At 39.7% G+C, this 23,355-nt stretch overlaps 3 protein-coding genes across 4 annotated transcripts in view; 2 read left to right on the top strand and 1 right to left on the bottom strand.

Annotated features, from left to right (window-relative positions):
* plcxd3 (phosphatidylinositol-specific phospholipase C, X domain containing 3) overlaps positions 1 to 3,965 on the top strand; it is a 15,834-nt gene extending 11,869 nt beyond the window's left edge. The window contains exons 5-6 of the mRNA XM_029440604.1: positions 210 to 311; positions 1,404 to 3,965. Of these exons, the coding sequence (XP_029296464.1) occupies positions 210 to 311; positions 1,404 to 1,560 (259 nt within the window). The 3' untranslated portion in view covers positions 1,561 to 3,965. The remainder of the gene's footprint in view (positions 1 to 209; positions 312 to 1,403) is intronic.
* Positions 3,966 to 8,131: 4,166 nt separating this feature from the next.
* Positions 8,132 to 14,897, top strand: c7a (complement component 7a). Of its 2 annotated transcripts, XM_029439677.1 has the most exons (18): positions 8,132 to 8,242; positions 8,455 to 8,516; positions 8,656 to 8,734; positions 8,940 to 9,081; positions 9,169 to 9,313; positions 9,400 to 9,538; positions 10,031 to 10,174; positions 10,280 to 10,523; positions 11,337 to 11,450; positions 11,552 to 11,721; positions 11,845 to 12,073; positions 12,489 to 12,660; positions 12,798 to 12,885; positions 13,416 to 13,548; positions 13,633 to 13,821; positions 14,019 to 14,118; positions 14,232 to 14,416; positions 14,513 to 14,897. In XM_029439677.1, exons 1-18 carry the CDS (start codon positions 8,237 to 8,239, stop codon positions 14,695 to 14,697), a joined length of 2,526 nt encoding a protein of 841 aa, XP_029295537.1. In that variant the 5' UTR covers positions 8,132 to 8,236; the 3' UTR covers positions 14,698 to 14,897. The 2 variants fall into 2 exon arrangements, with proteins under 2 accessions (XP_029295537.1, XP_029295538.1); XM_029439678.1 differs by lacking the exon at positions 8,455 to 8,516 and having other exon boundaries at positions 8,220 to 8,242.
* A 499-nt stretch (positions 14,898 to 15,396) lies between these two features.
* rgs7bpa (regulator of G protein signaling 7 binding protein a) lies at positions 15,397 to 22,873 on the bottom strand. The gene is made up of 6 exons (XM_029439850.1): positions 21,915 to 22,873; positions 20,799 to 20,965; positions 18,171 to 18,301; positions 17,566 to 17,710; positions 16,791 to 16,861; positions 15,397 to 16,587 (listed from the first exon to the last, which is right to left on the bottom strand). Exons 1-6 carry the CDS (start codon positions 22,062 to 22,064, stop codon positions 16,496 to 16,498), a joined length of 756 nt encoding a protein of 251 aa, XP_029295710.1. The 5' UTR covers positions 22,065 to 22,873; the 3' UTR covers positions 15,397 to 16,495.
* Between the last annotated feature and the right edge of the window lie 482 nt (positions 22,874 to 23,355).

The raw sequence follows: 23,355 nt of genomic DNA, 5'->3' as shown, positions 1-23,355 counted from the left end.
TGACAGTAATGGGGGGAAATGTTCTTAGAATCCGACATCTGACAGAAGAAGTGTGTTTGTGTCTTAGTGGTTACTTAAAGTCATTTAAGCATAATTTATTTATTTAGCAACTCTCTGCGTAAGTTGCTTGACATAAAAATCTAAAGTACAAAAAAATTAATGAAAAATACTACAAAAATTCATTTGAATTCTTGATGTGTCTCCTGCAGGAGGAAGGGGACCTTCTTTGTGTCCCAGGTGGTTCTGACACCGAAGGCCAGCACTGTGATGAAGGGCGTGGCTAGCGGACTGAGAGAGACAATCACAGAAAGGTGTGTACAACCGTTTGTTTTTTTAATGGTGAAATAACGTGACACTAGAAGTGGCATGTATACATCGAGATAAATAAGATAAACGTAATGGATTGATAAGGGTGTGTGTGTGTGTGTGTGTGTGTGTGTGTGTGTGAGAGAGAGAGAGACACAGTGATATATATCAGTGTTTGGAAAAACTACTGTTTATGTTTTAGTAGCAATAGAATACATGATGTAACAAGAATAGCATTATAATAATAATACAATAATAAGTTAATATGATACTAAAATGTGTACAGCTTTTGATGTGCGAAAGATAGACAGGAAGAATGTTTTTTAAGTTCATGTTTAGTACAACACTAAGATTTGATATGATGCAGGGTTAGCACCATATATGTAGGTGGCACAACATATTATTCAATGTATACACAGGCACTGTGGAACCAAACATTTAGCAACACCTCAGCCACCAGAGGCCACAGCAATGACTACCTCAGGATTACCTCATTCAAGTTTTTTTTAACAGCTGCCACAAACCCGAGGCGATGCTTCTAAACCATCTCCTCCCTCTTTCCATATCTCCCCTTCTCAGTTCTGATTCAGGACTTTCTTTTTCTAAATTTATCCCCAGGATTGTGTGTATATCACTTCCTCTTAATGTCACCAGTTTGTTACAAGCTACAGCAGCAAAGCCATCAATTTTCCTGGCATGAATAATTCATTTGATAACTCCACTATCAGCCATTCTCACCAGGCGTGTGGTTACTTTGATGTAGGCATCCTTCAAAATTCGTTTTGCCACACAGACTCGACAGAACAAGAAAGCGAGCGGGTTGGGACGAGACAACTTATAGAATGTTGCCAAGCATAAAGCTGGGCGAGGCATCTGCAGGGGTAACACCTTCCCCGTGGTGTATGGCTCGTTCATGTCCAGCTAGTGTTCAGAGTATCATCTTCACAGCTGGTTTCATGGCTTACAGACACCCCATGCTGCATCACACATATCTTTTATCACAGAGTGCCCCTCTTTGTGTATAATCAGCCAAGCGAGAATCATCCCTTCTTCTATCCCTCTCTTGATATTTTGTGACTTTGTCGCCCTCCTCCCAGGGCCTTACCAGGCATGATGCAGTGGATCAGGTCGCAGAGACCCGGGGAGAGCGGCATCAACATTATCACAGCTGACTTTGTGGAGCTCGGAGAATTCATCAGCGCCGTCATCACCCTCAACTATCACCTGGACGATGATGAAGATGACGCCACCTGAGAGCCCACAGTGGGTGTCAGGGAGCACAGTCACCACCACTACTGCTAGAGGCTTGGTCTGTGCTCTCACGCTTTTCTCTTTGGCATTTATTTCAGGAGGGGAGTTGCACTGCTCCTTTCACTTTATTTAGGGCTATAGTGAATTGAGAGCTCAATTGGCAAAAGGGTGTTGAGGTGAGAGAAGTTGGGATTGGGAGAAACAGCACTGGTGTTTGGTTGGAGCACGAAGAGAAGGAGGTTTTGTTTTGTTTCCTATATTCGGGATCAAAAATAGTTTTTTCAAGTGAGATGTTTGTTTTCTTTACTTTCTGTGCTGTGAAAAATGGCAACTTTTTCCACTGATCAAATGCTTTCAGGCTCCAGAGGTAGATTCCTCACAGCATATCAACTTTCTGCTAAATGTATTGATACATTACTTTTGGTATTCTAGTGACAGTCTTTTCAGAGATTGTTTTAAAATAAGTATGTGTAACTTAAATCACTCAAATTGTAGGCTGGTTTAAGTAGCATGCCGTTGTTTTTCCAAATCTGTCCAAGAGATGGTTTTTTATTTACAATATGCATCCCCGGTCAGATCACTTAAAAAGTGTTATGACAATGTGTTTAATCAATATATAGAGAAGAACTCTACCATTGTCCATGTTTTCTCAGCAGTTATCTCACGATGGGCATTTTCCAAGTAATCGTCTCCTCTGAAGTCCACTTGCAGTGTAGACATTAATCAGACATCTAAGTCGTAAGCCGATAAGTCATTGATTCACTCATTTAAAACATAGAAATAGTGGGAAAAAGTGCAGTTTGGCTAGCCAAGAAACATTTACCAATCACGCCATGTGTACTTTATCTTTGCTGCATCGAAACAAAACAATATTGTAACAATGTCAGTGTGTTGCAATAAAAAGCATCAGCTGTTGTTGCAAAGCACCTTACAAAAAACAATTTCTTTAAGATTAAAATCAATGCTATTAGTCAGTTCTTATGGTTAGGAATCCAACGTGACACATTTATTTAATTTTAAGGTGGGGGCTGAGTCGTGATAGCCGAGGATAAAAATACAGTACATCTGGGTACGAGAGCGTATCCACTTGTCTGTGTGTGTGCCTATACTGCTATAGTGCAGTATATATATGAGTCATCATGACATGTCTCACAGTGTTGTGTCTTTCATAATAAGTGATAAAGTTGCTGAACTCTGACTCAGAGACACATTTTATTTCAAGTCAGAAAAGTCTAAACACTATAAATCGGAGTCAGGAGGTCTTGATGTCATGACAGTGCTTTGACACTTGGAAAATAATACAATAAATGTTTAGTTTAATATCTAGCTGTAACTCTTCGGTGTCTACCTTATTAGGTGTTTCATGTTTCTGAATGTTACTAAATCCTTAGATTTCTGCTATATCATTTAGCACACTCATTTATTTTTAATGGGTTTTATTCTATACCCTGCAGTATTTCATTTAAGACAGAAAAGTACTTTGAAATGGCACCCAAAAAGATAATAAGAATATTTTTATTGCAAGGTTTTACACATTATGCATGAAAGCAATCAAGTCAAGTCAAACATCCACACAGCTTATGATCAGTGTGGCATTTTCTGCTGAGAATGTATTCTGTAAGGACACTGTTGTTTAGTTTGGTAATGTACAACCAAAACAAGAAACTCAACTCTTTGGATTTGTGAATGTATGCGTCTTGTGAGTAACTGTGCCATTTCTAAAAAGTATCATGTGATCGGATGACTGAGTATCAGCTAGAAAGTCCTTTTTGTATTGTATGCTTCAATGTGGAGCTGAGTTCAAGTTTTAGAGTTTAAACAGTACTTATTTCTCTTCAGTGTGGTTTCATGTTAAAATGTTTTATATCGTAGAAACTAAGTTTGTACATACTGTAATTGCAAATAGTATCCTGCCGTTGAATTGTAAATTATTTATACTATTGCAAAGTCATTGCTAATAATTTCTTAACTTATACCTTAACTGAGCTATCATACTGCTTCTTGTTTTTCACATTTTCCGTTTTGTGCATGAACCAAACAGTTCTACATCTACCTTTTGTTGTTTACCAACAGGGTCCATTAGGTTTGTGCATCTCCTCAGTTATTTTCAGCTGCAAATGTTTTTACCCTATAAAACACAGACAATTAATTTCTAAATGTTGCACTGCTACTACCCCATACAGATTAAGAATGAAGCCACACAAATGAGCAGACTTTAAAAGGCTTGTAAATTGTGTTGTACAGACATTTGTGTCCTCCCTGGTCCAAACTGTTGTCATTGCCTTTATGTTCTCGTGTGAAAAGAGTCCTTTGCTGTTGTAAAATTCAAAAGCTTTTGTCAAAAGTGACTCTGTTCTAAGTGGAAACGGCAAATCAAATCAAATAAAGCTTCTATGCCTAATAAGTGACTAAGTGAAGTATCATTTTATGACCAGTGTCGAGCTTGTTGAGTGGTGATTGGTTGCTTGACGGAAAGAAATCATTATTAAAGCCATTATAATACAATTGGAAGTGCTCTAAATCTAAAGGAGATTTGTACATTTTAATCTAACATACCAGTATTTCATTCCCTGTCTGTGCAGAGGAGCATCCTAACATCATCCAGTTTCCAGGGTGATGAGGATGGAGGTGGGTGGGCAGCGGCACCCAGGGTGACCTTGCTGAAACTGTGTTTTGTAATTCAGCATCTGTCCTTCTGCAGCCAGGTGTTTCTCATGAAGAGGAAACAGATAGCTCAAGTGACGCATTATGTGCAAACATCTGTAGAGTTGTGTTTTTTACAACAACAAAAAAGAAATCAGTATTGTGTTGAGTTATTCTGACCTTGTGTCATGTGAATCATACAATAAGCATGCAGTTGTTACTAACAAACCACAGAATTAAATGAGCAAGTTCTCATATAAATGCTGTTTTACACTTATTAACACAGGGCTGATTTACATCATGTCGCACACATGCACAGATACTTCTCTGGAAGCTGCCCAGTACAACATCAGTGTTATCGTTTCAGTATTTCAGGGAAGGAAAAGGCATAACTCATTCATTTCCTCTGTGTATTATTTTGCACTTGATGTGAAGATTCTTTAAATCTTCTTGTCCTGTGGGTTGTATTTTGCGTCTACAGCATATTAATGTGCTTTATTCCATTTCCTAATGGACTGCAGGTCATAATAAATGCTGTCCATGCAGAAGTGAAAGAAAAAGGCACTAATATACCTTGGATTTGAATGAAACAGACATTTGCTGGAGGAATGAGAAAATGCAAATGCCCAAATTTATTGTGTGCTTATGTGTGTGTGCATGCGTGTTTGTGTCTGTCTTTCTCTGTCACACACACACACACACACACAAACACACACACACACACACACACACACACACACACACACACACACACACACACACACACACACACACACACACACAGATGAGGAGGAGGTAGAGGTGTGGGAGGTAGAGATGGATGATGGCATTCAGGCGGTTTAAAGAGGGGCAGTAACGAGATGCACAGCTTCAGAAAAGTTCGGAGTGTGAAGAGGAGGACTAGTATTTTTTACCAGCCACTCCAGTGTCTAGTTATGGGGGGTACACGACACAAGCAGATGGCAATTTGTCTATTAATAGAAGCTACAAAGGGGACAGAGAGAGAGACTAAAGTTTGTCTGACAGGGCCATCGGTCAGAACTGACCACTGGTGGTTTACGACCTTGTTCATCACAGATCATCATTAAAAATGACATACCTAAGGATTAATTCATTTTTACATGTCAGTGGCTTTGCCCCCTTTTGGCTTGTGACCGTTTATTTGTAGGGACTTGTGACCCCTTGTCACAGGCTTCATAGCTTCGTATTGTTGCTGTACATTGAAAATCATTGGTCTCCAAAATGTCAGCTTTTCATAAAAGAAGAAAAAGTTTATAAGTTATGTTTTCATGCCTTTATGAAGTGCAGATTGTGAAAGGGGAATGACATACAGCAAATGGCCACAGGTCAGACTCGAATCAGTGGCCGCTGTGCAAGGACTCAGCCTTTGTATATGGGACGCCTGTGCTACCGGTTGAGCTACCGGGACGCCCTTTCTTTTCTTTTTCACTTGTAAAGAAACATTTAATCATTCACTTTTCAGCAGTGACACATTTCATAGTTTTTAGAGGAGGTAGAATTATCCAAAAATTCATTATAAAACAAGGATTTGTTCTAGACCCCAAGGTTGGGAACCATTAGCTTACAGTAAAATGACCTTATAGAGACAAAGTTGTTGTAGATTTGTGTTAATTTGCTGTTTGACTTCACAGTTGTTGTTTTTTGCAGTTCTCTTTTCATAATCAGCTAAATGTCTTAAATCTCTTATTTATATAATTTACCACAGATGTCAGAAACAGACAGGAAACATGGGGATGATATGCAACAAAGGTCCCCGGGCAAAACAAACCAGCGACATTGCAGTTACATGCTGTACAGTTTTTAAGGCTATCAGGACACACATATCCCTTTAATGACAATATAATGTTTATTCTACAGGTAAGTAATCACGTAATCTCCATGCTCATTGACTAAGTCTGTCTCTGTCGGAGCCTCACAGCCGGTCGTTCTCTGGCAGACCGAACTTCCAGGGCAGATGGCGGTCAAAGATGCCTTCTGAACATCATGAGACCCATAGAAGCGGCACTAATGGAGGACACGGTCTGGTGGCCTATTGTCGGAGCCAACTGTTATTCTAGCCTCAAGTGCTGGGACTCGGCTCGCTGCTGTACAGTAGCCGAGTCATTTAGCATCAGGTGGTCATTTTAAAAATAGAGGAAATCACTGTTGTAGTCATCATCACAGTCTAGTATGCACAGAGTATGCATGCAGGTGTGATTGTCTAGAATTTGAATTATAACCTGAGGTGACACTGTGCTCCAATAAAAGCTTTCTTCCAGTTTTTATATTTTAGTGCAGTAATAAGATACATTTTCCTCAAAACAATTATTAGTACCTAGAATAAGGTAGTAATTTAGACACGTTCTTGTATATTACAGATATTGCATAACATGAACTACACAGTAGAATAATAAATGTCACGGCTGTATATTGTTAGATAAAAGGCTCACTTTTCCACTTGCTCTTCATAAATGAAAATGCCATGCAATTTCGGCATAGCTCTAAAATAGCTTTACCTGGAAAATTGTTCTCGAATAAGATGCTTACGTTGAGGGAGCTTCACTTTTCTGTAAATGTAGGGCTGAGATCGTGGGCACAAAGTGTTTGAGCTTTGTATTTCTCTCTATTTTGTGCCTCTGCAATTTGTTCAGAACCAGAAAACGTATTCTCATTTCCAAAACGTCAATGCCACTGTCGTGCAAGTAATATTCTCTGTCTTTTGCAACTCATTTTAAATTGAGCTGTACATTAATTTGACATCCTACATTTGTGGGCAGGATAAAATTGTCTATTTCTATAAAGGATAGGGATAGGGATTCAATGCTGACATTGAATTCCCTTAAGGCTGCTAAAAAGAAACCGGTTCATCTGAACACTTAAACCTCTTGAGCTGCCAGTATGTGATGGATATGCACAGTATAGCCTCCTGTCTGGCAGTGACAGCTGATATATACCCATAATTAGACAAAGATGTGGATTCCACACACAAATATGAAAACCCTTATATCAGAGAAGCTCAAGTTTGGCTGCAAGAGACTCCCTGCAGACATAAATCTGACATCTGTCATCGACTTCATCATCCAGCCTCTCTTTCTCTGTCTCTCTCAACACGTGGACAAAGATCAACATGTTAATTGATGTAAACTAAATTCAGGCTCAACCTTAAGAAATGTCCTAATAAATCCTTTACTATAAGCAATTTTGCTCAGAAATCTCCCCTACTTACTTACTATATGTACAGATTCGCTGAGCCTTTAATCACATTTAAGTCATGAAGAAACAGTTCTCAAATCTCTATTGCCCTCCAGTGTTTGCTCGACTATATCACATCTTCTAGCGAAATTACAGATGTTCAAACTTTCCATTATTCTGTCCACATAGGCTTGAAATTTGAGCTTGACCTTTGAAACAGCCTCAAAAATTGAAGCCAACTTGGTGGAGAAGTAGGCTACTGGAGGTGCTCAATAGTTTGAAATGAAAAGGCCCCGGCCCCAACATGACCTTTACTTCACATTGTTCAGGAACAGCCTTTTCTCACGGCAGACAGTTTGACTGGCCACATTGGGAGAATCACAGGTGTTAGTAGTAACATTAACGAGGGCTCCCACGAAGCCATGACAGTGTGACCGGGGAGCCAGCATGGACGGGACCCTTTTTTCCCCTATGTGAACCCCTTTTGGCTGCATGTTTAAATGAAAGGTGCCGTATAAACAACTAAAGTTGAGTTTCCTGCTATGCAGGTGAAAGTGTTTGCTATGAGAAAGGTCGATAAGCCCAATAATAAATATAAATATGAGAAGAACAGCAGGCGGAGAGTCTCACTCACTAAGAGGAAACTGCTTTCAGTTTCACGATGAGCTTTTTGGCAGGAGAAGCCAAAATAACAAGTTTTTTTTCTTGTCGACCCACCCTAAACCCCAATCCCCCAACCCCCCCACACATACACACAAGCCCTTCCAAGAGTTGGACTCCCGAACAAGAACAGTAACCAGCGTCGAAGCCTCCTCACGACTCTTCTGTCTGCTCTTCACCCACCATGAAGGCAAGTAGATTTTGACAAACACATGTGTCCGATTATCTGCGAAACATTTGATATACAGTATAAGTGAGGAGAGATTTTTGAGTTAAGAGTATTTTAACATTTACTAAAATAAAGAAAAAAATTAATCCCCACCCCCCATCCCGATCCAGGCTGTGAGAGCGTGAAAGCCCCTCTCAACAGATTTAATCTTTTCCTCTTCTTCTATTCTTCAGAGAATTACACAACTATTTTTAGCAGCCTTGCCGTGGCTGCTTTTCCTGTTCGCCCCGAAAGGGTACATCTGTTTTTGCTTTACTGTTTCAACATTAGAAACAAAACATTACAATAATATAGATGACGCAATGATGAAGTGGTTTCATTACATTTAGATGGTTTCATTGATAGAATCATTTGATTTCAATTTAATTTCCAAGGTTTTGTGACCAGAGAGTTCATTGCCAATGGGGACTTTATGGTGACTGGTCGGAGTGTGATGGCTGCACCAAATTACAGGTTAGAAGGATTAATTCTAGCATTGACTTGCACTTCTCTGTTTAGGTAGGTATTAGGTATATACAATGGAACATTTTATAAACATACAATACACATTTTATTAGCAAAACTGCTCAAGATTCTGTTTCTGTTTTTAAATTGATGAAGATATTTTTTCAATGTGTATTTTTTTCTTATTTCTTTGTCACATTGGGGTATGTTACAGACGAGAAGTCGAGCCATGGCTGTCTACGCTCAGTTTGAAGGGAACTCATGTGATGGGGAGCGGACTGAGACCAGATCCTGTGAAACCACACAAGGCTGCCCTCTAGAGGAAGGATGTGGAGACAGGTTTCGCTGTCGATCAGGTTAGAAGTTAGTCTCTGTTCACTCTCATAATCATACAGAATTAAATAACAATCACTGAGCTGTCCGTGTGTCTCCTTTACCCACAGGGAAGTGTATTAGTCAGTCTCTGGTGTGTAACGGAGATCAGGACTGTGAGGAAGATGGACATGACGAACGTGCCTGTGACATCCAAAAACACATTGTATGTCAAAAGTCAATTACCCCGCCTAACATTAAACACCTAGGACTTGGGTAAGTGACAGATCATTTGTACAGGGCAAGCACACACAAGCATGTACGATATTCTTACCACTGGGATACTTTCCTTGCTTCTGTAGGTTTGATGTGGTGTCAGGGAAGCGGATGGCCGGTGTCATCAACACAATGAGCTTTGGAGGACAGTGTCGTGTCATCTATAGCGGTGTTCACAATGCTCTCTACAGACTGCCCCTTAGTACTACCCAGTTCAACTTTTTGGTTGGTCACTCTGGAAACACGTACAGTTGCAATTATTATTGATACTCCTCTTGGTCTCTTATTATTTTAAAGGTACTCTGTGGAGTGATGATTGTTCGTGAACACAGCTTTGTTTACATTCCATACATTTCCTTCTTTTGCTCTTTTATCGTTGCGTTCCTGTTGTGACATTTTCTTCTTTCTTTTTGGCAACTAAAATTCCTTGGTTAAGTTTGTGGCTATGGTTGAAACATTGCTGTCAAGGGCAAGAGAAGCTCGACCTATTTACATCTGGTATTAACATGTGATCTGTATGTGGAAATATTATCGGAATAAGTGTACTTCCTTTAGTGAATGCTGGAAACCTAGAGGTCAAAACACTTGCAGCTCCACTATTGGTCAAAAACTTCACAGGGTGCCTTTTAAAGAATCAACATCTCAATTTTGTGGACATTTTCTTAACATTTGATTGTAAATGTTAAATTAACATTGTGAAACCTGTGCTGTTCTCAGGTTAAAGCTCAGAACGACTTCAGTGATGAGACGTACACCAGTAAATGGCACTATGCAAAGGACATTGTCAAAAGACAGAAAGTTACCGGGACCACGACAGGATATAACAACTATGACTTTCATGAGACATATGACACCACTCAGGTGTGTAGGAACCTGCAACTTTGGCTCCGTATCTTTGACCATAATTGTGACAATACATGAGAATTAAACCAGAAAATTTAACTTTTTGTTTTTTATTCTTTCCAGAGCCAAAAGCTTTTGGTTTTAAAAAGTGACATAGAAATAGCTCAGTTCCAGACCAACTCTCATCAATACCTGCCATTATCTGAGGAGTTCTGGAAGGCACTGGTTAAACTCCCATCAGTCTACGACTACGCTGCCTACAGGAAGGTTTTGGAGAGGTTTGGAACACACTACCTGTCTGAAGGAAGCCTCGGAGGCTCCTTCAAGGTCATCGTCAAGATTGATGAAGAAACTGAAAGACGGATGGGTGAAGATTCATAAATTAACCGCAGCTTCATGGCAGGCCTGAAATGAAAGAATAGTGAATCTCCCGGCACCTGACAGCATCAGCTTGTAATTCTTTTGGAAAAACTTTAATATTTATGATGGAACATGTAGGACACAAAGTACCTTTTACCCTTATATGCTGCTGCTTCGCTTTCATATGTATTCTAATGGTGGCAGGATGTCTCTTAGCATTTTTAAAAGTATTATGTATGAACTTGACGGTACAGAAATTGAACTAGCCCATGTTGTGTATGTGGTGAACAACATGGCGAAGCTAAGAGCGAGGTACTTAACCCCAAGTTGCTCCAGGGAGACTGTCCCTGTAGTTAGTTCACTGTAAGTCTCCCTGGATAAGAGCGTCTGCTAAATGACCTGTAATGTAAATGTCATTTGCAATATATACTTTTGGAGAAATTCAGTTTTTAGTATGTATGTCATCAGAATGCATTTGAAAAGTGTATTTTTGTCCCTAAAATGCATTTCTGAAATATGTTTGAAAATGTGCAATACAATTTAAATAAATATGTAATATAAATATGTTTCCTGAAGTAGTTAGAAATTAAAAGTGCATCAGGCAATTTTAAATAGTTTTCAAACGCAACATGACAAAACAGATTATAACACTACTTTTTAATGTTCTGTGGGTACGTTTGACTTTAAAAACGGTAGTTGGATGAAACTTTATTAGCATTATGTATTAGTCCATCCATGAAGCACTGCTTTAATCCTGCTGTTCATTTTGGACACTGACTTTTGTTTTGTCTTTTTCCTTTGATGTTCCTGTTGTTTTCAGTCAGCAGCAGCTTTAACTATAATGAATGTTCGAGGACTAAACGTTGGATTCTTATATTCCCCATCACCCGCGTGGACTGCAAGAGTGATCAAAATCAACACACATCAATCACTGGTACAATTTTGATGTTAATACTACAAACATACTAGCCTATGAAATAACTGGACATTTCTGAATCCTTCTGTCATCCATCATCTCTGTAAACATCTTTAAAGGTGGTCATACCATACCAAGTAAAATCCAAGACGTGGATGTGCAGGGAGGAGGCATCGAACATATCGCAGCACTGAAGGGCCTGCTACTCTCTGATCCGGACAGGAACTGGGAAATATACTCAAACTGGGCTGAGTCTATCCGATCATTTCCACTGGTCACAAAACAAACGGTAAGGGAAAGTCAAATAAACACGTTTAACTTTAAAAGCATGAACGTAATGTTAGATTTACTTATATGCATTTTAGTGTGTCATCTTTTAAATAACACAACCCACCTTCACTTGTTTTGGCAGCTGCGGCCGCTTTCAGAGCTGGTGAAGGAGGTTCAGTGTGCCGGGGTGAAGAGGCTCTACCTTCGCAGAGCCATCGAGCAGTATCTTACAGAGAGCGACGCCTGCCACTGCCGGCCCTGCAGCAACAATGGCATGGTTACCATGAATAAAGACAAGTGCAAATGCATCTGTAAGCCTGGCACATCAGGTCTAGCCTGTGAGCAAGGAACTGAAGTGGAGGGTCAGCAGGGTGAGTGTTACATTTCAGACAGGTTCTTTACTTCTGCTGTCACTTTGGTCTTGGATAATATGCTTTGATATGTTTAACGGAATTATTTGACATTTTGTTAAATCGGCTTATATACCACTTTCCTGTTTGTGAGTGGTACCAATCTTCTCTTGTGTATTTCCCAAAATGTCAAACATATTCCTTTGACTTAAAATGGTGGTAGTTTCTGGCCATAGCTAAGTAATGAATTGTCTTAATAAAGTTTCCTTAAGTCACTTGTCTGTGTGGTGGGTGTATGTTCTAATTGTGGTCATATTTTGCTTTTACCAGGATAAATACAGTGCCTTAATAAGCGAGTCACTCTGCATTGGTTAATATCACATACACTGTAATATATTCCTCACTTTCTTCCTCTCCTCTGTTTCTTCTCATTAAGGAGTGATTCACGGTAGTTGGGCCTGCTGGTCTGGCTGGTCATCATGCTCTGGGGTTCGAAGGTCAAGAAGTCGCTCCTGCTCTAATCCCGCTCCTCAGAACGGGGGACAACAATGTATCGGAGAACCCACTGAGATGTCTGACTGTGAAGACCAAGACCTGCAATACTTAAAGTAATTTATCTTGCAGTACAAATGTTGTAACATTTTTTATAATAGTCACCAGCATGACATTTTCTATAAGAGGAAGTTTCAAACTGATTTTCATCAATATGCATTTTTACAATATCCTAATAACGATTTTTCTACAGAACCATGGAGCCTCAGTGCTTTGACCAAACTCTCCCAGCAAGTCAGATTTGTGGTGCCCCGCCTGTTCTAATCAATGGCTACATCCTGGTAAAGATTAAATGAAACTTGAATCAACCCTACATTGTGGAACAAACTTTAGCAAACATCTAATATTTTTGATAATCCCACTAATTGATTTTCCAGTATTGGGTCAGTATTACCCAGAAGGACACATTTCAATGTTACTAATGTACGTTGTCTTTACATCAATCAGCCTAATTTACCAAAGAACACAATCCCACATTTTATTGTGTAGAAATGATGTCATTTGGTAAACCTAATAAAGTATCCTCTAAAGCACATTAGAGACCCACCGTGGAAACACAGGCACCAATATGTGTATGAGTTGCATAGATCTCAACATCTACATTTAAAGCTTTAAAGGGGTGTTTTGCATAATAAGGAGAATAAAATTAAATACGTAAAGTATCTCCTGTAAAGTGAAATAAGCCAGCCTCAATGGCATCGGGTTACATTTGTTATTGTTATTTCTGTCCCTAATAAAAAAGTTCCTTTTTAAGAAATTCCGAACTGAAAAATGTAACTTAATCACCTTGTTGTCACCAATTGTCCCACAGGTCCCTAAGGACATTTACCTTGTGGGTAGTAAGGTTGAGTACACCTGCACTCACGGTTTATATCTTATTGGTGAAAGCACCCTTCAATGCACTGCTAGCCAAACCTGGTCTTCCAGCCCTGGACTGTGCACAAGTGAGTACCCATATCCAAAGTTTAACATTTACGATCAACATTAATTATAATGTTACTTTTTTTAATGTCCGACCTTTCTCCCAGTCTCAAGGTGCAACCTTGAGTCCCTCAGCGATGACGTCATAGCAGCTCCTTTACAGCAGGCCTATGGCATTGGGGAGACAGTCACTTTGTCCTGTCCAGCGGGTAGACAGCTATTAGGAGAAGCAACAATAATATGCGACCCCAGTCTGCATTTTTCACCAGACCCAGCAGACGTCAAATGCAGCCCAGGTACATCGTACTTCAAGTTTTACATAAATTGTCTAATGGATGGCATTCAACTGTTGTGTAACAAGATGTGACTGCAGTATAATGTCCCATACTTTTCATTCATTTATTTACTGTTCCATATACTAGATTTAAATCATTGCATGCATGTATGTTAGTCAGTAAGCAATATGAAAGAATGGTTTCTACGAATCCCACAGTCAGTACATCACAACCAAGCAGCTCTTCTTCGGTGAAATGTAAACTGTGGCAGAAGCCTTCCAGAGGAATATGTGTTTGCAAATTGCCTTTTGAGTGCAGGTATGTTTACTCAAACAATCATCACTATGGCCATGTGACTTTCTGCAAATTGTACTGATTTGATTCATTTTCTTGTCTTTGTTGTTATTGTGTTTGATGATTTTTGTCACCAGTTCATCTTTGGAAGTGTGCGCCACTACCTCTGTGAGTAGAAAATCCATCCTTCTGAATGTGTGCAAAATGCATGCACTGCAGTGTATGGGGAAGAACCAAATGATAGCAGAGGACAGCACCTGCAAGTGGCCGGAGCGCAACACAACAGGCTGCACCAACTGTCACATGTGGGAGACCTGTGACGGTGGGGACGTCTCAAAGTTACAAACAATCAATGATAATATACAATATTTGAAATGTTTAGTCATTGATCTCATTCGTCTCCACACCATTCTTTCAGATCAAACCAACGAGTGTCGCTGTAAGGACTCTGCAGATTGCTTGACCCCGGGATCAAATGTGTGTGTCCAAGTTGGGGAGGATGCGACTGCAGCTTCTCAGACCATGAGCGAGTGTGAAGCAGGACTACGGCGATGTAAGGGAGAAAAGGTGTCAGTTGTCAGTATCCTGCCTTGTGCTGCCTGAGGGTGCAACAACAGCTGACCTCACAACCTTATAACTCCACCTTCCTTTACACATTAATCCTCTTTAACACTTGACTCATATTTTTCCAGTGAAGTGTCGTATCAACTGCTTCACCACATTGTACAAATATCCCATTATGCATGTATAAAACTATAATGTAAAACTGTATTAAGATAAGGAATAAAGAGCAAAACACCAGCCATGTTGGATTTCTTTTCATTATTGTATGTTTTCATATTGAGAGACAGAGATATGAATGCAAATATGACGGAGAGATGTTGTAGATTTCTGTTAAATACTGTTTGAGTTGCATACAGGTTACATTGCATAAAGTAGGTCTGGGTTTTGAAGAAAATAAAATAGTTTTGTAGATGTCCCTTGAGATAATGTTTGAAAGTCTGTGTTCTGGCCTGAGATGGTCTGTTTCAAAAGATGTCTTGTGTTTACTAAACCAGACAGGACTTAGCCTGCCAAGCAAAAGCACTCTATTTCTGCAGCCTTCGCTAATATAAACAAAAGCTGCTTGTTATGGTCTTAATAAAAGATTATCTGGCTTTTCTTTCTCTCCCCTTCTGTATTTTCATCTATTTGTGTCACCCTCTAACCCTCCCATATATAACTGTTTACTCTGCAGACAGGCTTAAGAGTGGGACAATCCATAGCAACCCAGAAAAAATACCAAAATAGCATACAGTGAATGTTGAGGTGTTTATTCCCAAAATATAAATTATAACATATCTTAAATGTATTCAGTTTGACCTTACTTTCTTTTTTTACCAGAACTCAAACAGCCAAAAGGGTCTGACACGTTTGTCGTTTCTGATAGTTTGTCTCCACCAAGTGGACACTTCACCTGATTACACACAAGAAATTTACAAGGACTAGTTTATTAGTTTCAATAACAAAAGTTTTATTAACAATGTAAAATGACCTATATCAGCTTTGACTACTGTACCTTCACCGTGCCCTAAACATTGATCACTATCATTAATAAGCAAGACCCATTCTGTCCGGCCTCTGCCTGCACTGGTCTGCCTCAGACAGAGGGAGACCCACACTGCTTATACCAACTAACAGATTCTTTGCTAACCATTTCCATCTTTGAAAATAATTCAGAGAGCATTGCGTAAAGAGTATGTGTATATACAAGTCTAATGTCTCAATTTATAGATAGATATTGTGTGCAAAGAAGTTTTCTTTTTGAGTATTGTATCATATATTCCATTTTGAAGCTGAAAGTTAAAGTTGGATACAAGTACTTGGTTTATGGAAGACTAAATTAAGTACATTAAGAAGAAGAAACAGCAAGGAACAGAAAACAGAGACCGTAATACACAACAGACTTACTCTGCACAAACCTGTCACCTCAGCTTGGACATACAAAGGTATAACTGACAAAAACTGACAATTATATTCCCTTTTTTTAAAAACATGAATCCTCATTTCATTCACTCAGGTTTGTGGAAGTAATTGAACATTGACATTATTTCAAATGATCTCTCATTCTCTTTTACATTTGGACAAGCAGATATCTGACTTCATTTACCAAAAAAAGGGAAAATGTGTTGCAAAATATCTTAAAATATATGTTCATGACTTTTGTTTTCATTACATTGCAGTTACTATTCTTCTTTGTATTACAAAATAAAATTATAAAATGGGCAGCCTATTAAAAAAAAAAGAGAAAGAGACAATTTATTTGAAAATGGCAGTAATAGATTGGTGGGAGACACAAGTGGTGAAGGACAGTGGGTAATGGTGTCTTTGTTACCGCCTCCTACCCACGAAGGCGGGGCCCTTAGCTGGTTACCAGGCAACAGAGCCCAAAGAACCGCCTCTTTCTCTGTCGGACCAGTGGGTAGGGAGTCAGGTTCAGCAAACTGCTGTCATCTGGGCACAAGAACACACAGCAGACCACCGCCAAGTCAGACATGTTTGCTAGTTTTAGTTATGGGTTCATTGAAGCAACTCTTTATCCCAATGAGTCTTCTGTACTTTTTGAGTATAACATAATATAAATAGTCACTGGGGTGTTAGGTGTGTGGGGATGTGTGTGTGTAAGAGGTGAACAAAGTGTTTGTTTTCTATCTTACCTTGGTTCTTCAATGGTAAAGGCATTGTCTCCCTGAGTTTACTGAGAAGGTTCTTCATCTCCCTCATATCCCTGCAATAACACGAATAAAGACTTTTATGTAGTGCATCTGGAGCATCTATCATGTGTATATATTTACACACACACGCACATATTTTTGAAGCCTAGTCTAAAAATAGGTCCTAAAACATACTGTATTATGTCTAATTTCAATGTGTACTATAATAATCATTAAAGCACAGCACGACTAGATGCAATTATGTGAAGTAAAACTGGATTTTATTGTTTTATTTTATATTTATATTCTTTATTATATGATATTTTATATTAATATTTAATTCTAAAGTTTTGTAAAATGTTTCAGTTACCAAAAACACTACAACTGTAACTGTGGTAATACCGTAAGTTGGCATAAGTCATTGTAACACAATGATCTAGTAATAGTTTTTATTTTATTTTTTTAAATCACACAGTACTGTTATGCAATTATATCTTGATAAAATACAAATATTTAACAAATCCAACAGTAAATGATCCGCTATCATTAGGTAGGTTGAAAGAGGAAAATATGAGACAGTAGCTGCTAATAATGTAAATTAAATTAATGTTAGAATATAAAATATTAATGCATCTCTGATCTTTAAAACAAATACATACTTTGCATTATGTTTCCTGAAACACATGCTTTGACAAACAAGGAACATGTAAAATCATTCACACTACAATGTACACACACAAACCAACAACACAGAAGGACACATGTTTTGTCTTCCTACCTTTCTATGTTTTCTATGTCATTGGCCACCAGCCAGCAGAGCTGAGGAAAGTCAGTGGGGGATGAAGAGGTGTCCTCCAGGATGGGGATTTCCGAGCTTTCCTCGGTCTTATTGTCGACACCGGTAGGGCCACAGGAATCCTTACCTAAAGCACACGCAGAGCAGCTAGCCCTAAACATGTGTCACCACTACATGCATTAAAAAAACAAGGAAAACAACGGTGGAAACAAAAAACAAAAAGAGCTAACATACAATTACCCATCAAATTACATGGTCATTGTAAACTGATTTAAACAAACACAAAAGTACTGCTTTTTATTTGTAGATATATATATATATATTCAGGTTTGTTGATCAGGCAGCTGGTGGAAGAATATGAATGATGGTGAAGCTTTGAATGTAGTATAATAAAACATGGCAGAAAACTCAAAATGAATAATGAATATGTCTTGAAATCTGCTTGTGTATGTTTGTCTTCTGTTTTTCTTGGTTGTTTCTTTTAAATTAATCCCAATTTAAAAAGAGAGAAAGAAACAAAGCATGCTGTGTATAAACTAGCAGACATGCACATACACACAAACTGAAAATCTTATTTGTGTATTAACCTTTCCTGTGGAGCTGCAGGGATCCCAGCAAGCAGACAGATTTGAGCATCTCAGTGATGAACATCTCGAGACAGCACTGCAGCTGGATGAAGAGCCTACAGATCTCAGGGTGGATCTCCCCGTCCTCTGGTCTGAAATGGCACATAGTTGGAACATAGCGAGGTTACAGGCTGGCTAAGAACTCTGCAGACAATGACCAACTTTATGGAAACAAATTAAAATCTCTATTTTAGAAAAAGATCATAGGCAGCCTCTTCATGTCTCTACATATGTGTAACAGTAGTGGACTGATGAGTTTAGTGTTGTTGAGCTCAGTTTTAAGCTCAAATATATATACAAAGTTTACCAAATTAAAACCATCAGATGAGAGATAAGCTGTGGAGTTTGCATTAATGATGAATGAATAGTAGCTCTCTGTTTTTGTAACTTAATGTCAACAGCAGAAAAGGTCAAAATTGCTTTTGCTTGATTATGTTAATGTCTTGTAGTTTGAGAAAATATAAATAAAATGCAGTGGAGGAGTTGAAACATAAAAACCCCATCTGAGTTTTTTATTTTATTTAACCAAAGCTGATCACTAGCTTTTATGAGACACAGAGTAGCTTCACAACCATAAATCTGGTATTCAAGGGACAGGTGATATTCAGTGGGTGGGATATCACAGGGGAAAGTGACAGCGATGAAAAGCGAGAAACTTGCACCTGGTAGAAATATTTCTCACACAAATCATGCTGTTGCATTCCCCTCTTCCAACAGCAAGCTTCTCCTTCCCGTCCTTGTTTCGTCACAGTACTGCCTTCTACAGTACTGTTGCTAAAGCACAGCTGTCATCAATGCTATCCTGCTTATCAGCTTTCCTCTAGCACATCGGAGAGGCCCCGCATCACGCAAACCATTCAGACACATTGGCTGTATTTGATTAAAGGGGAATGATCTGTGCTGTGTAATTCAAGCTCTGTGTCTCTAGTAGTGGAGACGGACACCGAAATGGCCTGAGAGCTTTTAGAGACGAACTTTAGAGTATGTGCTGGTGATGATTATGGCAATCATGTTGATGCTGTTATCAGTTAGAACTTAGAGTTCTCTCTAAAGCTGCTGCACCGTCTCTATTTCTATAGCAGCAGCAGGAAATTCAAGCGCATGACAGTAATGAATAGTACTTGTTGTCTTGGAGGTATGACTGTATCTAGCTGGATAATTAAGCCATATATTAGAAAAACAATATTACAGAACTGCTCTGTTTCTCCAAAGATTTAAATAAGATGTTAGCCTCGCTATAAAAAGCAAATGAGATGCCTCAGTTCAATGGATGTTGTATGATGCATGCCTCTGCATGACAGGAAACATGCAGTAGCCATACTTACTGGCTAACCATATGAGTGTGTCACGCACATGTGGTTGAAAGCTTCTATACATTAAATGGAAAGGTTTTGTCATGCATGTAAGAGACAATGAAGGATGTGCATTCTTAAATTGCTGTAAAATGTAGCAGGTGGATTAATTATTGAGCCAGGAAATGGGTTACAGAGCAGAGCAGAGTACAGCCTATAACACAATTTAAACGTGTCCTTGTGAAAAATGTGGCAGACTAATATTTAATGGGAGCACATTCAATGATTTCACAGTTCTCCAACGAATATGTATGTCTGTTATAAGAAAGAATCCAATAGTGCCCCGTCTTTGGCAAGCAGCTGGCACTGCTGCACGTCCTCCAAATATCTCTCACCACTGGCTTCAGTCTGTGCAATTGTTATTTAAGTAAATTGAGGGTGCCAATTCAGCTGGCATCTTAGCCTCACTGAGGACCTTCAAATCCCAAGCCTCACTTTGCCCTTCTTCCACTGGCACCAATGTGAAGTAGATGTTGTGCTCAATGGAGAGTGCAGGCCAATTCGAAACAAATACACTTGCAATATATATAACAACATCAAAACCTTCAATCACTTTGCATCAACTATTGCATTATAAAAGCCAAGGATTATAGATATTCTGCACTCTAGAAAAGAGTTACATCCATTGTTGAAAAGCACGCTAGTGTCTAAATGCCAATGTCAAATTACCATAACAGAGACACAACCCACAAAATACACACACACACACACACACACACACACACACACAAACACACACACACACACACACACACAAGGCCACTCTCACAATACATTAAAAGCAACAATGCAAAAGTCATTGGCTCCACATTATTGATACTGTTATTATTCTTGATATTCGTCCTGGGAAGCATTCCACTTTAGGCCCCAGCTAATGTGAAGCGGTCAGTTACAGCATGTTGTTGAGATTGCTTCCTGGTAAAGCTGTCCCACTAGCAATTAGAGACATCATGGCTTATTTTTAAAAGCTTATCTCATGTTCTGTTTTTCAAAAAAAACCTCTTTATCCACTTGAAGCTCACTAGTTTCACTCTAATGGGGCAGACACTTGGGATGATTTCTTTGAAGTGTAGAGGAGCAGGCCTAAGTATGCATGTGCCTAAAACTGGGATGCTTATGCAAATTACAGATGTAGGCTACTTTGTTAAAATTAGCTACTTTATAACTTTAGGTGCAGCAGTGTTGCTTTGCGAAGTACTCATTTTCAGCACCGTGGACAGCGTCGGTGCCAACTCACCCTGATATCAAGGAGAGACTGTGGTGTGCCGCTCTCGCCATTTCGCAGCCCTTAGTTCGGGTCTTCAGCATTTCGTCCCGTAAAGAAGGACAGTCCACAGTGATTTCGCCAATGGAGATGACCAGTTCACGGTACAGAGCCACAAGCGTGTTGAATTCTTGGACGATCTGTGTTACAATGACATGATAAAATCACACAGAAATAAGTTATTACTCAAACGACTTCGTCAAGTAGGCACCACACAAACATAGCAAACAACTTGTGTATTCTTATTCTGGTCATTGTAATACAATAGGCTTTATTCTTGGCCTGCATGTCTACTTATTAACATGAAAACGTGTCAGCCAAGAAGGAAATGCTGAGCAGTACTATATTCAGCACCACTGTTCGTTTCCTCCTCACTGAGGACAAATAATGTGAAAAATTGCAACTTTGCACATATGCAGTCACAAAAGCCAACTGATATCTGAGAGAAACATGTGACTAAGCAAAAAGTGAAGCATTACCATTAAAATAGTCCGCAAAGTCAGAGTGGATGATGAAATAATTGATTTATTTTTATGGACGGGGTCCCATTATGGTAAATTCGGTTGTTTGCACAAGCTCAGAGTTTGAGATTGGGGCATACAAATTTCGTTCATTTTGTGCAACTCCTACTAAGCATCCTGCTGCACTCCTGTATAGGAACAGCGAGGCTCCATGACGTTCACTGATCTATGAAAGGGTGAATACATATGATCATTTCTGCCAACATCTGTCAAAACACGGGACCGCTGTGCCATGATCACGGACACCTCCGTGGATAATCTTGTAATTCAGACAATTTTGAAATCAGCCTAAATCACCAGCAGCTTTCCACACTCCATATGCAAATCACACAGTCAATCTGCACGCCGAGATGATCTGTTTGGCTTCACTGCCGACAAAGCAATGTAAATGCATACAGCTATTTTTAGGCACCCAGACCGGGTTGCAGTGTTTTGTTTTTTTCAGCTATAAACAGATGTCGCCCGTGCATTCTGCATGCACGGGATAGTCAATCGTCCTAGAACAAAGAATAATAACATCACTCCTTATCAGAGGCACCATGCAGTCATTGACGTGTCGCAAACCTACCATTCTGCAGTCGGCCACGGCGCGCTGGGCTTTGCGGGTACTTTCGGTGCTCTCCCTCCTCTCTGGGTCTCGGCAAGGAGGCTTGCCGATCTGGAAGATGTTCCCGGCTGATCTGGGGCGGTTTTTGCGCCCATTCGATGCAGAACTCATGCATACACATCCACTAATAAAATAGCCCTAATACAGAACGGCTTTGTCTATTTCCCGACCAAACTCCACCACTTTCTCTGTTCCTGCCTCACCAGCCTGCACCTTACTGTTCACCTTATTCTCTCCTCCGTTTTCGCTCAATTCACCTTCGCCAACTACTGGCTGGGTCGAACCTCGATTATTGTTATTGCTCTGTCTATCTCTCACGTTTCTCCCCTTTAGTGTGGGAGAAGGAGAAAATATGTTCCCAGACGAGCCTCAGAGCGCAGGAAAAGTGCCGGATGAGCGCCTGCGACTCCTCACCGCATTGCCTTGACTGCGACGGGGCGCAAGTCACCTTCACTCCAGCAGCACACGGTACACAGTGAAGACTTCACACCCAACCCGGAGTCCAGCTAGCTGAGGTGTCTTCTCTGACGCACAGATGTCGGAAGGAAACGATCGCATTCACGGATACTCTCCAAATGCAACCATGTTTTATGATTGCGAGTTTCCATTAAGCACCAATAAGACGGGCGATAGCGATATTTTTCGTCTGCAATACCTCCTTAAAGAGACGAAATAACGCTGCCTATGTCCCCGCTGACAAATTCACAGCGCACAGGCGACACTTAAAGCCTCAGTGCCGGAGAAAATCTGTACGTAAAAAAAACAAAAACTTAATTCCTGGTATCGCGATCTCAATTCTGCTCCAAGTGTCTGTTTCTTCGAGTGTTTCCAGTTGATGAGGCGGGCCTATCTCTAACCTTGGAGAGGCAGTAGAAGACGATCAGTTGCTACAGGCCTGACGTGGCTCTGTAGCTGGCCACACTGCGCACCCAAAGGACGGAATACTAATAGGGCCCATCAAGTCAGACCCCCGCCCTGAGCTGTAGCCTATATGAGCTCCTAAACGTGTCAAATTCAGGATGCTGCCCACTTTGCCACTAAAGATGTACAATACAATGTATTTAATATTCCATTGAATACTAAATGTGAGTCAATTTAAACTTTATTATTGAATACCATAGTTTAAATACACATCTACGATGGCATACTATGGCCCATTGTATTGAGACTTAGTGTGTCTTATGGTATTATTTTATTTAATGATCTCTATGCCTATCTCTGCAGTAATATTAGTATGGTGTGCTTATAGACACACAGTGTGGTGTAGTGTTTCTTTATTAGAGTTCACAGTGACCTGAAGATATTTTAAGGTTGGTAATGGTAGGAGTGTTTTGCAGTAACATTTTGGAATAGGCCTGGCAGCATTTTGCTTCAAAATCTTGGTTGCATTGATTTTTTTTGT

Source organism: Cottoperca gobio, chromosome 9 (genome assembly GCF_900634415.1).
Source record: "Cottoperca gobio chromosome 9, fCotGob3.1, whole genome shotgun sequence".
Classification (NCBI taxonomy): Eukaryota; Metazoa; Chordata; class Actinopteri; order Perciformes; family Bovichtidae; genus Cottoperca; species Cottoperca gobio.
This window is presented reverse-complemented; position numbering and strand designations above follow the sequence as displayed.

Coding starts and splice junctions, on each gene's coding strand:
- c7a (XM_029439677.1), top strand. Junction 11,722..11,844: donor CACTGGTCACAAAACAAACG/GTAAGGGAAAGT, acceptor TTGTTTTGGCAG/CTGCGGCCGCTTTCAGAGCT. Junction 13,822..14,018: donor AGACGTCAAATGCAGCCCAG/GTACATCGTACT, acceptor CGAATCCCACAG/TCAGTACATCACAACCAAGC.
- rgs7bpa (XM_029439850.1), bottom strand. CDS start 22,064: ATGAGTTCTGCATCGAATGGGCGCAAAAACCGCCCCAGATCAGCCGGG. Junction 18,302..20,798: donor AGTCTCTCCTTGATATCAGG/GTGAGTTGGCAC, acceptor GTGCCATTTCAG/ACCAGAGGACGGGGAGATCC. Junction 17,711..18,170: donor CCTGCAGCTCCACAGGAAAG/GTTAATACACAA, acceptor CGTGTGCTTTAG/GTAAGGATTCCTGTGGCCCT.